The sequence below is a fragment of the Nelusetta ayraudi genome, unplaced genomic scaffold, assembly GCF_046127955.1.
Source record: "Nelusetta ayraudi isolate G7.1 ecotype Tasmania unplaced genomic scaffold, CSIRO-AGI_Nayr_v1 ptg000011l, whole genome shotgun sequence".
In the NCBI taxonomy this organism is placed as follows: domain Eukaryota; kingdom Metazoa; phylum Chordata; class Actinopteri; order Tetraodontiformes; family Monacanthidae; genus Nelusetta; species Nelusetta ayraudi.
The window spans coordinates 18,995,247-19,008,142 of NW_027466061.1; the positions used below are offsets into that span (position 1 = coordinate 18,995,247).

Consider the following 12,896-nt stretch of genomic DNA (forward strand, 5'->3'; position numbering starts at 1 on the left):
AAGTATTCATGCTGTCTCAGCAAACAGAGCAAACTACATATTTCAGTACATATTATCTTTAAGTAAATGTGCAGACTGGGGCTTTTTTCCCTCTGTGTTTTTGCCTGTCACTTAAACCAACATCAATCAATGCTGCCCTTAAGACTTGGCGTTTCCATACATCATATGATGAGTTCTATCCAGAGTCATTTTTATTTTGCGCTCACTGCTACAAGGTTGTCTGGAGGTTGTTGAAGTGGATTGTCAGTAGTCAGTACTCAAGAACTCCCATCATGGCAGAGTGCAGGGACTGCAAACTGAGGTCAGGGTGGCACACACACACACACACACACACACACACACACACACACACACACACAGCCAGAGACAGATTGAGCATTGGCTCAATTCGGCAATAAAAAAAAATATTTTAGCACATTAAGTTCAAATGTTTGCTAAAGTTTTGATGAAAGTGCTGGTTAGGACAAACAACAGGATGAAGCCAAAATAATACTTTTATTTGACCTAATGAGGCCTACTCAATGTAAAGTTCTGCTTTTGCTGGTAGAGCGACAGCAACATTTTTTTTCTGAATTAAAAAAAAGAATATTTTTTTGAAGCGAATGATACATTTTTTTATTAAAAAGGTGGGAAGAAAGGTTATATCAGAAAACACACACACACACACACACACACACACACACACACACACACACGGATCATAGCAGGATGGTAATGAAACAAAGGCGTGCAGGGAATTTTCAAATGGTGACATTGTGTGAAGTGCTGTGTGTATCGGCAGCAACCTTTTCATGTGGTCCCAGAGGACTACTTCTTAAAAAAAGGAAAATGAGGCAGGAAGCACAATCGCTGCATGAAATGAACATCCCAGAAATGTGCGTGTGGAAAAGCGACTGACAGAGTGCGAGACGTGACGTGCATAGTAATGATTGTGTGTGTGCGTTACTGCCTTCAAGTGATGGGCGACCAGAACGCATATGCACTCACCAGCCTCTTTGTTACGTGCACCTCGCTGACACAGGGCTTCTAATGAAGTGGCTGCACATAATGCAGAGGCTGTACCGTGTTTTCAGACAAGCTGTTCTGTAGGCCAGTGTTTCATTGAGTGTCTTGTGGTGCTGCTCCTCACATCAGCACGGTGATGTCCTCTACAGAACGGCCAAAACAGCCAGCGTTAAACACATATCATCTTCAAAATACACCATTGTTCTTCTTCTTCTAAGGCACTGATGCTTTTGAGGATCAGCTTGATCATGTGACAGTGGCGGTCCTGTCACTATGCCTCCAGTTGATCATGCGCCCTGGCTACTTGGCCAAGGGGATATCCCTTTGGCCGAATGGTTACCCGGGAGTGTGCGTTTGGAAGCCTGCCCGGGCCCTCTGCGCCTTGCCACACTCAGAAGACAAACTTGAGGATTTTAAGATTTTACTTCCAAGATAAGATTTTAGGGAAAAACACTATCACGGCAATAGAGAACAGATATTTCCACATGACAAATGTTTCCAGAGCGCTTGATCATGGAAATGATTTGAAATGCTCTTTCAGAATCTCTACTTAATCCAATTATTCGCAAAAAAAAAAAAACTTATGCAGAAACACGAGAACCAAATGGACTGCTTTTCAATTTTAGCTCTTCAAAAAAGTACTTTTTGCTAATGATCAGTGTGCACACATGCAAGCGTCTCATTCAGCTTCATGTTAAGAGCAGAGGGACTAAAGGTCAAACTGCCAGCATCAAATTCAATGGTGAGTGCTCTCCATTTTAAAAGTTAGTTAAAAATGTCCTGTATAATTTGGTAATGGGATGAAACACAGCAGAGTGAGACTGCAGACTTGCAGCTTCTGTGCTGTTCTTTCAAACAGTCCTGCACAGTATTCACCCTCATATGAGATTTGAGTGTATCTGTGGAGTCTTTTACAAAAAAAAAAAAAAAACACACACACAAAAAACAGATTGGAGTGCAAAAAATAGACAAAAAAAAAAAAAAAAGCATGCATCATACTCAGTGAGGTAGATAATCAGCTGCATGACCAATCTCAGGACAAAGGATTGAATCTGAAACAGTGCAGCAAAGGCGGCCACAAAGGAGCTGGAAGCTAAATTATCTGGATCCAATTGAATCCTAATCTTAACCATCACGCTTCTGCTGACTGGAAAAGCCTGGGATGCTTCATGAGGACTGATGATGCTAAAACATAGGCGTCAGATGCAAAGAAAGAGCAGTGCTTACATCGTTTACATGACCACGGAGAGCTGCATCAGCCTGAAGGTATACGTCCTCAAAACAGAGCAGATGCATTGAGCAAAAAAACGAAAAGAAAACCTATTATATTGATATCTTGCACCTCCCGTGTCTGAGCAAAAATGTATCAATGAGATGAGAAAAAGCCAAGACAAACATACTATTCTGCATATTTGAAAATAATGTGTGTGTTACTTTTACTACAGCAATATTCAACCTATTGAAGTCAGTATTGCCTTTTATATTTTTCATAATTAGTCATTATTATAAGGCCATGCCATTTTCATGCACTATCTAACCTTTTAGCTTTTTGATTTTGATTTCAGTATAGAATAAAAGCAGAGTGCATGTTAATAGCATTTTGTAACACAAGCTCTTGTTTTCTGTTTGGAGAATTTCCAGGAAAAGCTACGTCTCTCCGATCCAATTGCACTTGTTGCAATTCCTTTATGATTATTCAAGGACCGTGGAGAAAATATACATTAGCAGAATGAAGAGAATATTGAGGACCTTCGATGAATTTCATTATTGACCCACTGGAGTGGCATAAATAAAGCCTGCAATGTAAAGCCTTTTCTGCTGCACTGACCAAACAGTTGCTTTGTCCTTGGAAGCCAGATTATGCCTTTTTATTGCCACAGCTCACAATAAATTCAAAATTCATTCAAAAAAATTTTTTTTCAACGATTTCCTCCCTTGCTACTTTGCACCTGTGCAGAGGAAGCTGCACAGTGACGTTTTCTGTTTTAATCGACAACCTGGAGCTGGGGCTTTGACTTAAGTGCGTCAGAGCTTTTTGAAATCAGTCGTGACTCATTGGGAAGGCAGAGCAGTGTGTTATGTAGGCTGGCCTTGAACCAGGCTCTAGCATAGAAACTATTGACACCAAACAAAGTCACAAAATGACTCTCGAAGCTACATACATACATACATACATACATACATACATAGTAACCACACATCAAAACAGAGCAGAACAATGTAGCCTCTAAACAAGATCATTGCAATACTAACACAAATTTGCCTCTTCCAGACAGACTCAACAAAGTTTTTTTCAAAAAACAACAACAAAAAACCCCAAGATAAACGATGAAGGAGCAATAATGTTGATGGGAACACATGCTTTATTACACCGTCAAGCTGTTAAAAAAGATTTATAAATAATTGATGTGTGGGTGCTGAGTCATTAAAGTGTTGCTTCATGTGGCGGCCTGTTAACTGATTACACAATCAAATGCTTGCAATAGTGTTATAGATTTTACTCTGTGGAACACAGTTTGTTAGCGGGTGACGCTGATTACCTCGTACTCGACTGATGGTACAGAGGAGAAGAGATGTAAGAGTGGAAGAAAAGCGTTTTTTTTTAATTGAATTGATTTATAGAATTCATTCAAATCTGCATTCTTTTTTCAAACAGGCTCATCAAAGTGTTTTCAAAAGTTTCAAAAGTTCTTTGTGGATCTGGCTATGTTGGCAGTCTGGAGGTTGTCTGTACGCTACCAACAGGTTGATCATGGAAGATGCAACTCCCAGTGTATGTCCCAGTATATACAATGCGCAGTGGTTAGCGCTGCGGCCTCACAGAAAGAAGGTTGTGGGTTCGATTCCGGGGCCCGGGCCTGGGACCTTTCTGTGTGGAGTTTGCATGTTCTCCCTGTGTCTGCGTGGGTTCTCTCCGGGTTCTCCGGCTTCCTCCGACACTCCAAAAACATGCATGTGAGGTCAATTGAACATTCTAAATTGTCCGTAGGTGTGCATGTGAGTGTGAATGGTTGTCTGTTTCTATGTGGCCCTGTGATGAACTGGCCACTTGTCCAGGGTGTCACCCTGCCTTCGCCCTAAGACAGCTGGGATAGGCTCCAGCAGACCCCGTGACCCTGAATAGGAATAAGCGGGTATAGAATATGAATGAATGAATGAATGATGTTTGGCTGAGGTCAGGTTTGCTGCGTCACGCCATGTTATTATTACTATATATTACTATTATGGATTGTCTTCTTTTTTGCACGAACCCTGATGGAGTGCTACGTGTCTACTATGTTTTATAGAGCCCTAATTATAGAAAAGCATTATACTCCATCCCTAAATGAGTCCTAGTAGTGGAGGAAAAAAACAAATATAATCCACAGTGGTGTTACCTTTTTTTTTTACAGAAAACATTTGTAAATGTATATTATTCTGTTATTATACCTGTGCTTTAATTGTTATTTTTTTGTTATTGTAGAGCATTGAGAGAGGCTTATGGAAACCAACTCATTTTCTAGCACAAAGGCAGCCTATCTAATGCTAAAATACATTTTCTTTTCCTTTATACTGACCTGTGGAGAGTCATTCATAACATTTTAACAGTCTGTCCAATGCAGGGCAATCAGCGGACACATAATGTATTTTATTTGCAAACTCTGCAAGGAGTATCTAAAGTGTTTTTTGTTTGTTTGTTGTGTTTTTTTTTTGTTTTTTTTAAATGTGCACCTCAAACTTCCCCTGTCATTCTGCTAAGGCGTTGTGTTTAAAGTGTTCTTTCCCTATGCACTAAGAAAGGTGTTCTTACTCTCTTTATAGGGAAACACTTTCAGAGTAAAACACAATATCAAGCTATTGTGAGCACAGCTGATGATGCCCAATGACCAGCTTTCTGGTTATCCTTGCCTCAGATTGAGACTCAATGTACTTTTCAGTCAGTTTACGTGAGTGGCTGGAGCTGGACGGATCTGTTTTACACACGCCTGGGGAATAACACAGCGTGCGTGAAGTGAACTCTGCTGATTAGATCCTGCATTAAAAGCCCCTGATATTCCAAACACAAACCTTTCCAGAAGCAGCAGGAGGGAATCGTATTCATCGATGCTGAGGTGATTTCCCTGCTCGCTGCTCTGATCTTTTCTGATCAGAAGGACGTAAATAAACAGAAAGGTCACATGTTATTATTCCAGGGAATAACAGGATGCCCATGTGCATCTAAGTGAGCCATTTCGATGTTCTGTTTTCACGTGAACGCAGAACAAGGAAAGCTGAGGTGAGGAAGAGCTGAGGACCACCAGAGGATGAAGACCCTCCCCACATGTGAGGCTGCGCTAACGAAGCTTGATGACTCTGAATGGAACATTTTGTTTTGCTGCTGTGTTTATGTAATTAACCCCATGGCATTTCTCAGCTTCTTAACATTTGCGCTCGTGGTTATAGCGGTGGCATGATAATGGAATGGAAAAAATAAGAAGAGGGCAGAGAGAAAAAGAAAATGTTCATGTAACAACACAACTGCCATGACCAAGAGGTGAAGGGGCTTTATTGCAAGTATGCTAATAATGTGTGAATCATCAAGGTCTTGGTTCCTGAGGTGTATGTTTCCTTGTGAACTTTTTGGATTGTTATAGTAAAACATGGTTTAATTAGGAAACATGTTAACTCACTCGTTGACCTTTCAGTGCCACCCGCATGGAAATAGGTGCCTCGAATGATTGTTTGTTATTTAGTTATTTGATAAGACTTTTTTTTTTTTTTTTTTTTAAGTGTGATCAGATACATGAATTCAAACTAAATAAAATATTTAAAAGTCTTGTTAAAAATTAAAAATTAAACCTCCTCTTTCATCAGTGAGCATGACAAGCATGCCACGTAAAGACATGTTAAAATGTTAATGTAGTTTTAAGATATAGATTATCCTAAAGTCTGATGGCACGTGTAAAATGTTAACCCCCTTTTCTTGTAAAATTTGACTGGACGAGACAGAATAGTTTTTCTTTTTGGTCGTGATTTTTTTGTCTGAAGATGGAAAAACTGTGACTTATGCATTCCATAAGACCGCATTCTATAATGTACTTAGTGTAACAGCAACACCTAGCGGCAAATTGTAAGATTGCAGGTAGACGTTAAAAGGGATGCATACGATTACAATTCACGCGTCTTCAACTGTCAGACTGTAAATATATATATTTTTATACACATGTGAAGTATGAGTCTCAGAAAAGCCCATGTTTTATTAAAAGTTGTGCGAGAACGAGGATATAAGTATGTATGCCACCAAAGTAAAGTTCCAGCAACGTAAATGTAATCGTCCGCAGCCCCCTGTTCTGGTCACATGCTCGTCAAGCTGGATCACCTGACCAGCTTCTGCTTTCGATGCAGCTTCTGTTCCTCTCCCGGCAGCCGCCTCTTTAACCACCAAAACACCGGTATCACAGTCTTTTTGTCGTCCAATTTTCCGTTTGGGCCAAAAGACTTCGCGACCCGAACGGCTGTTTTTAGCGGATAGATGCTGGTAGAGTGGATGATGAACGGACACGCCATCCTCTACACCGGGGTCACTTTGGCCTTCTGGAGTACCATACTGATCGTTGGTAAGATCATACAAATTATTAGAAACGTTTATCGGAATAGGAGGATAATCTCCGGTTAAATATTAAAACGTCACATTTAAGGGTAAACATGGCGCATTTAGTTGGTTATTGTCGTGTGGACAATTTGTGTTTGACAGCTTTAGCTACGGGATATTGCTAAATTTTGGTACCACTGCATGTCCGCTTGCAGGTGTTTCCATTTGGATTGCAAGCTAAAAAAAAAAAAACCCAAACAAACCGCTTTTTAAAATATTTGAATGTGGGGAATACATGCGTTTTGAAGGGTGACATTACTTAACCTAACCTAAGTAACGCACTGCGGTGCTGTACCTACATGACATACCCTTTCCACAGTTAGCCGTGTGCTATCGCCTTCCCTAGCAGAAACTAGCTAATGTTATGTAGCCCTTTGCTTGGGAAAGACTGTCAGAAAGACAGAAGACGTAAGGTTGTGTCGTTGATGTAAGAAATGTTTTTTGTTTGACCATCGTACCACATATTATCTCGGCTTGTAGCGAAGATGGGTTCTGTGCTTTTATCTACATTGATCTGGTGTCAGTTCATCAGCCCAGCTAACGTTAGCTTGTTAGCCTACCGGTTGTGTTACAGTTTGCTAAAGGACCCAAGGAGCAAAGCCAGTTCACACGTCAGAGTGAAATGTCACACGACAGCCGCAATATAATATCGAGATAAATATAAATTAATTTGACGCTGGTTTAGTACTCGCTGTTTTATGAGGAAAATGGCTAAGTCTAATTCATTTGGCATCGTAATTGTAATGCCGAGTTTCCAGATGGCTTTCGTTTGATTTACTGACTAGAAAATGTGCACACGTGACGTTTCTTGCAATGATCACGTGAACATATGTTTTGTCTTTTCTGCAGGTATCTGCTACACCATATTTGACCTTGGTTTCCGCTTTGACGTAGCATGGTAAGCAAATTCTGCATTTTGGTTCCAAGCACTTAATCTCTGGACACCTTTTTCGTTGGCTGAACAATTGGCTGAACAATTGGCCAAACGCTCCTTGTAACTTTGAATATTTGACGCATTGGCTACAGGCGTACATTCTCAATGAAAAGAGAGGTTGCTGTAATTGAGGCTGAACTTAAAAAAAACAAAAAACAAACAAACAAAAAAAATCAGGTCTTATAATGTTCTCCTCCCAAAGTAAGTTCCCAAGTAAGTCCTACACCTTAAAGTAATGTTCGTTGGACCTTTTCAAAGACACTTTGCTGACATTTTGACAACATGAACTGTTAATGCAAGCGTGTGTGTGCGTGTGTAATGGTGTTCAAGTGTGACAGACGGGTCAGAGTTGCCTTCTCTACTTGCAGGTTCCTGACGGAGACGTCTCCCTACATGTGGGCCTGTCTGGGCATCGGCCTCGCCATCTCTTTGTCTGTGGTCGGAGCAGCCTGGTTAGTACCCACTGCAGTGGATGCCTAAAGTCCACAGGACGTTTATAGAATCACTTCCTCCTCTTTGAAACACCAAGTCGATGATGCACAAATGTGGAAATGGAAAATCCCAGAATGTGTCAACGGGAACAAGCATGTGTCCTCTTCAAGGATCGTTAATCTCTTAAAGATTGAAACTTATGTGGGAAATTGTAAAATTAAATATAGCTTTTATATATTACGCATTTCTGCACTGTATATTTTATGCATTCTTTTGACCTGTTAGTAGTTTACTTTGTTTTAACAAATGCTCCAAATGTTGTTTTTTTTATTTCACTCTATTTTGATATTTGGAAATGACATTCTCTCTGATGTTTTTGTGGTTTTATTTTCAATGAAGGGTTCATGACTGAAAAGCAGAAAAGTTCTGGAAGTAAATGTAAATAAGTTATTTCATTGTACCAATCATGTGATTGTTGTACCTGTTCTCAGGGGGATTTACATCACAGGCTCCAGCATTATTGGTGGAGGCGTCAAGGCTCCGCGTATCAAAACCAAGAATTTAGTCAGGTAGTGTCACGATACTAACACAAATTATTACATTCATTTCCTGTCTCTTCCATCCATCCATCCATCCTTCCTTCCTTCCTTCCTTCCTTCCTTCCTCCCTTCCTCCCTTCCTTCCTTCCTTCCTTCCTTCCTTTCTTGTGGGTGTGGAGGCGTAGCTGTTTTCATCTGTGTGGTGCTTTCACATTATTAGTAAATAATCAATGCTCACATGTTTGTTAGCGCTTACACAACAGTGTACAGAAATAATAATAAATACAAAGAAAATGCATTTTTACACTTTTTCAATGTCTCGTTCCAGCATCATCTTCTGTGAAGCTGTCGCTATCTATGGAATCATCATGGCTATTGTTATCAGTAACATGACCGAGGTAAGAGAAATACATTGTTCATGTTCATCAATAAATAACTTGACTCTAAGGGCGCGTCCCCATAGCACCGTTTCCCTCACTGAAATCACAGTTGGTAATTTATGCAGGCAACATTTATAATTTCTGGTTTCGTTTTCTGGGAGAGTAAAGGTGTAGTTCAACCTTTATATCTTCACCAAAAGTAAACACGAGACAGATACAACGGGAAATAGCATTTATTTAAAAACAGACAGTAAACACGACTCCTTATTTGAAATAGCTGCCCTAGCGAGCCAAGGACCACTTTATGCCGCGGTGTTCGAGGCTTCCTCGCGGCGAAGAGCCACGTCCTCTCGACCAATCCGTATTTCCTCTCGCCTCAAGACTCCTCGGATTCCCTAGCTTAACGCGCCTCACACAGGAGCAACTCGGATTGTTCTGAGCGCTTCGTCGTTTTTGCGAATATCGTTGAACACACTCGCGAATACGGAGGTTCCGTGTCGAAAGGGTTGGCGTCGGTGTCCGCTCCGAAAGGGAAAATCGACGAAAACACTGAGCCAATCCAGTGCCCTGCTCGTCGCTACGTCACCACTCAACTCGCCTTCGTCTCGCTTGGACCCTGAGCGCTTGAGGTACCAAAACGGCACCTCCTACAACCGTGTAGCGGCCAGTGGGGACGCTCTACAACCGTACCGTGGCGAGGCGAGGCGGTGCGATGCTATGGGGACGCCCCCTTAGTTGACTGATTGTTCCGAAGACAGCAGGACGTGTTGATGTGTCTCACATGTGAACTCATTTCCTAGGGCTTCAGTGGAACAACCCCGGAGACCATCGGAGCCAGGAACTACCAGGCTGGTAAGAGGTTTTGAGACTTTGCCTAACTACCAAATGTAATCATAATGGGATGAGTTTTTATGTCTGTCGTAAGCTTGTGTGCTTGTTTTAATTTGAGGTGGGAAAAAATAATTTACCTGCAAGCAATTCCGCCAATCAGTTTTAACAAGTCACTAAGCAGTATTTATAAAAGATTTTGACGTGTACTTGCAAAATGTTTACTGGTCTTATGCGTCTTGGAATCTGGGTTTATTTCTAATAGACATTGGTAGAATGTATCTTCTGCTGTGTCTCTCCTACACCCATGTGACTTGTCCTCATGCTGCTGCACATACTAGAGGCACTGCTGAAAGACGCAGAAAGCTGTTGAAATAAATGGACGGATTTCACTGCATTTGCAGTGCAGTCAAGAAACTTTGAGCTGATGTGGGCAGAATAGCGTCAACATTAAGCACATGGACTGTTTTAATGTTGGCGCCACGTTTGAATGAGCACATTAAGCACCAGAGAGCTTCTTCTATGTGTTTGTTGCTTAGCAGGTGATGGCATCATAGTAGTTTCTGTGTTCAGTCTACAAAAAAATATCTAATGACCTTTATTTGATATATTTTTTCATTTAATATGAAATCATTGTCTTTATTATCTAATATGTCACAAAATGTCCCAGTCCTTCTTTTCTGAGTCTTGGTTTCCAACATGTACCAGGATTGCTTGGATGAATCAGGGAGTCATCTTGTCCAGATTGAATGAATTTCTCAGTCAGTAACCTCCGTCCAGGTTATTCCATGTTTGGAGCCGGCCTGACCGTGGGCTTCTCCAACCTCTTCTGTGGCATCTGCGTGGGCATAGTGGGCAGCGGAGCGGCACTGGCAGACGCCCAGAATCCCAGCCTGTTTGTCAAGATCCTCATCGTGGAAATCTTCGGCAGCGCCATTGGCCTCTTCGGTGTCATCGTAGCTATTCTGCAGGTAGGAGGGGGGGGGAGAAAAGAAAAGCGATAGATGCGATGCGTCACCCTAACTATGGTTTCGATTCTGCGACTCCTAACTGTTTTTTCTTTGCCTTCAGACATCGAAAGTAAAGATGGGCGACTAGAGGAAGCACACCCTGCGGAGAAGACACAAAGACACTGCTGGAAAAGTAACATGGATTATTGTGTAAATACATCGTAAATTATTTAAATGTCTATCTGTTGGCTATTGTTTTTACCCATCATTCATGCAATAGTGGTGCTGCAACCTGTACCCAAGAGAAATGTTCATTTTGAAAGACAAAACTCCCTTTCACACATTAATAAAAAAAAAAAAGACTCACAAAACGTCAGTGTTTTCATGAGTTTACCTCATGCCAGAAATGAGTGAAGCGGCTGTTTCTCCTGCTGCTTATTTTGATCAGTACCAGGAGGTAGAGGGTGAAGTGATGGATTCAAACCCGGCTGAGGCATTTTTCATGGCAGTCCTCGGACCACTTTTGTACGAATGATGATTTAAAAACAAGATGAGAGTATTTGAAAATATTTGTGTGTGTGTGCTGGACAAGTGATTTTTTTGTTTTGTTTTTTGTTCTGTGAAGCATGAAGGTGTTCCACTGTGTTTCTGTAGCCTGGTCTGTCCGTTTTCTTCTTCTCTTTTTTTTTTCTGTAGCTGTTTTTTGCCGATAAACATGATTCTTAATCCGCGCTGTCACACCCCCTGCTGGTGAAATGACAGAATTCTCAAGTTTTAACGCTCAGCACCAATCAGGAGTCATTAACATCTCGACACACTGTCTCGGTGATCAAGCAGTGTTGGGTCACCTGTCACCCTGACAGTTCACTCCGTGCCAGGAAAAATAGCCTTGCAGAGCTAACATACCCACTTTTTAACGAGTTTACAGTAAAAAAGTTGTGACTACATTTTTTTGTGCGTTATTTTTATCTGATTGTTAAGTCTAGATTGATATAAATGCTAAGTGCCCAGGGTTAACAGAAAGAAAAAAAAAAACTATAAACAAACCCTGCAGTTTTATTAGCAGTTCTTTTCCACTGCTGAAGTTGGCTGACAGGATGAGGGCAGGAAGTGACTGCAACCTTAAAATGAAGCAGATTTCAGTTCACAAGCAAATGGTCCAAAGTTCAACCACCTGCCCTCTTGTCATCACTATTTAAACCTGTGTCCTCAATAAAGACATCGGCTGTGAGTATCCATGTTTGTTGTAATGTCTTCGGCTACGAGGGAAGAATAATCTACATAACTGCCCCTTAGTTTTATGCCAGAGTAAAATGATAAAATATCACAGAACATTTTTTTTTTAGTTTGTCTTAATGACATTTTTTTTTTTTTTTTTTACATTCCTGAAAGAAATTTCATGTGTTTACAGCTTGGTATTATGTTTAGGGAGGTTACAGTTTGAATGACAATGTGAGACTTCAGCTGCATCATGAAAAAGCCATCACCTAAATCCCTGTCATCAGCTACTTGGTAAGGAACTGTAAAAACTGTCTGAGCAGATCATTTCCCCCCGTGAGCAAGTCTCGCAAACTTTATCTAAAGCTTCATTTCCTGCTTCATTCCATATGTTGAGGATGACAGACCATGGCTAGTTGTGAGTTGTCTCTGGTTGTTCTCTTTAATTTCTTCTTTCGTTGAGTTTTGAGTGAGTCTAAATGCAGAAGCATTAAATTGTTGAAATCAAATTGTTGCAAATATATCCGGACCTGGACTACGACAAGGCCTCGAAACTACAGGACCCCCTGTGCCCCTCTGGTGGTTTCAGTTCGCCCCTGAGATTCTGTGGATCTAAGCCAGAAGCCAGGCTTTCGGTGACTGTAGTTGGTACCATGCGTGCATTGATGTGATTATGTAAGTTGTTTTTGACATTGTGTCTTTAAGGGCAAAACACTGATCTTTCCAATGGCTTCATCAATGTTCCCAGAGAATAAAAATGGTCCAGTCAAAACTTGTTAATTTCTGTGTGGTCGTTATTTCCTTCTAACTTACTGTTTGCTATGTTCTTACTTCCACTAGATGGCACTAAAACCCACTGTATATCTGCTGGTGATTAGGAACTTCGCATTTGTTATTTGTGCCCTGGCTAGTTTGGCGATAAATTGAAATTAGATATTAGATATTAAATATATATAATTAACATATTTATATTAATTAACATATTTATATTTATATACA

The 12,896-nt window shown here is 40.8% G+C and overlaps 1 protein-coding gene across 2 annotated transcripts; it reads left to right on the forward strand.

The window, feature by feature from the left end:
- The first annotated feature begins 6,275 nt into the window (after positions 1 to 6,275).
- On the forward strand, positions 6,276 to 12,673 carry atp6v0b (ATPase H+ transporting V0 subunit b). 2 transcript variants are annotated; one of them, XM_076021684.1, is made up of 9 exons: positions 6,276 to 6,416; positions 6,497 to 6,581; positions 7,466 to 7,514; positions 7,919 to 8,002; positions 8,474 to 8,551; positions 8,850 to 8,919; positions 9,702 to 9,753; positions 10,510 to 10,700; positions 10,801 to 12,673. In XM_076021684.1, exons 2-9 carry the CDS (start codon positions 6,497 to 6,499, stop codon positions 10,825 to 10,827), a joined length of 636 nt encoding a protein of 211 aa, XP_075877799.1. In that variant the 5' UTR covers positions 6,276 to 6,416; the 3' UTR covers positions 10,828 to 12,673. The 2 variants fall into 2 exon arrangements, with proteins under 2 accessions (XP_075877799.1, XP_075877798.1); XM_076021683.1 differs by having other exon boundaries at positions 6,321 to 6,581.
- The last annotated feature ends 223 nt before the right edge of the window (positions 12,674 to 12,896 follow it).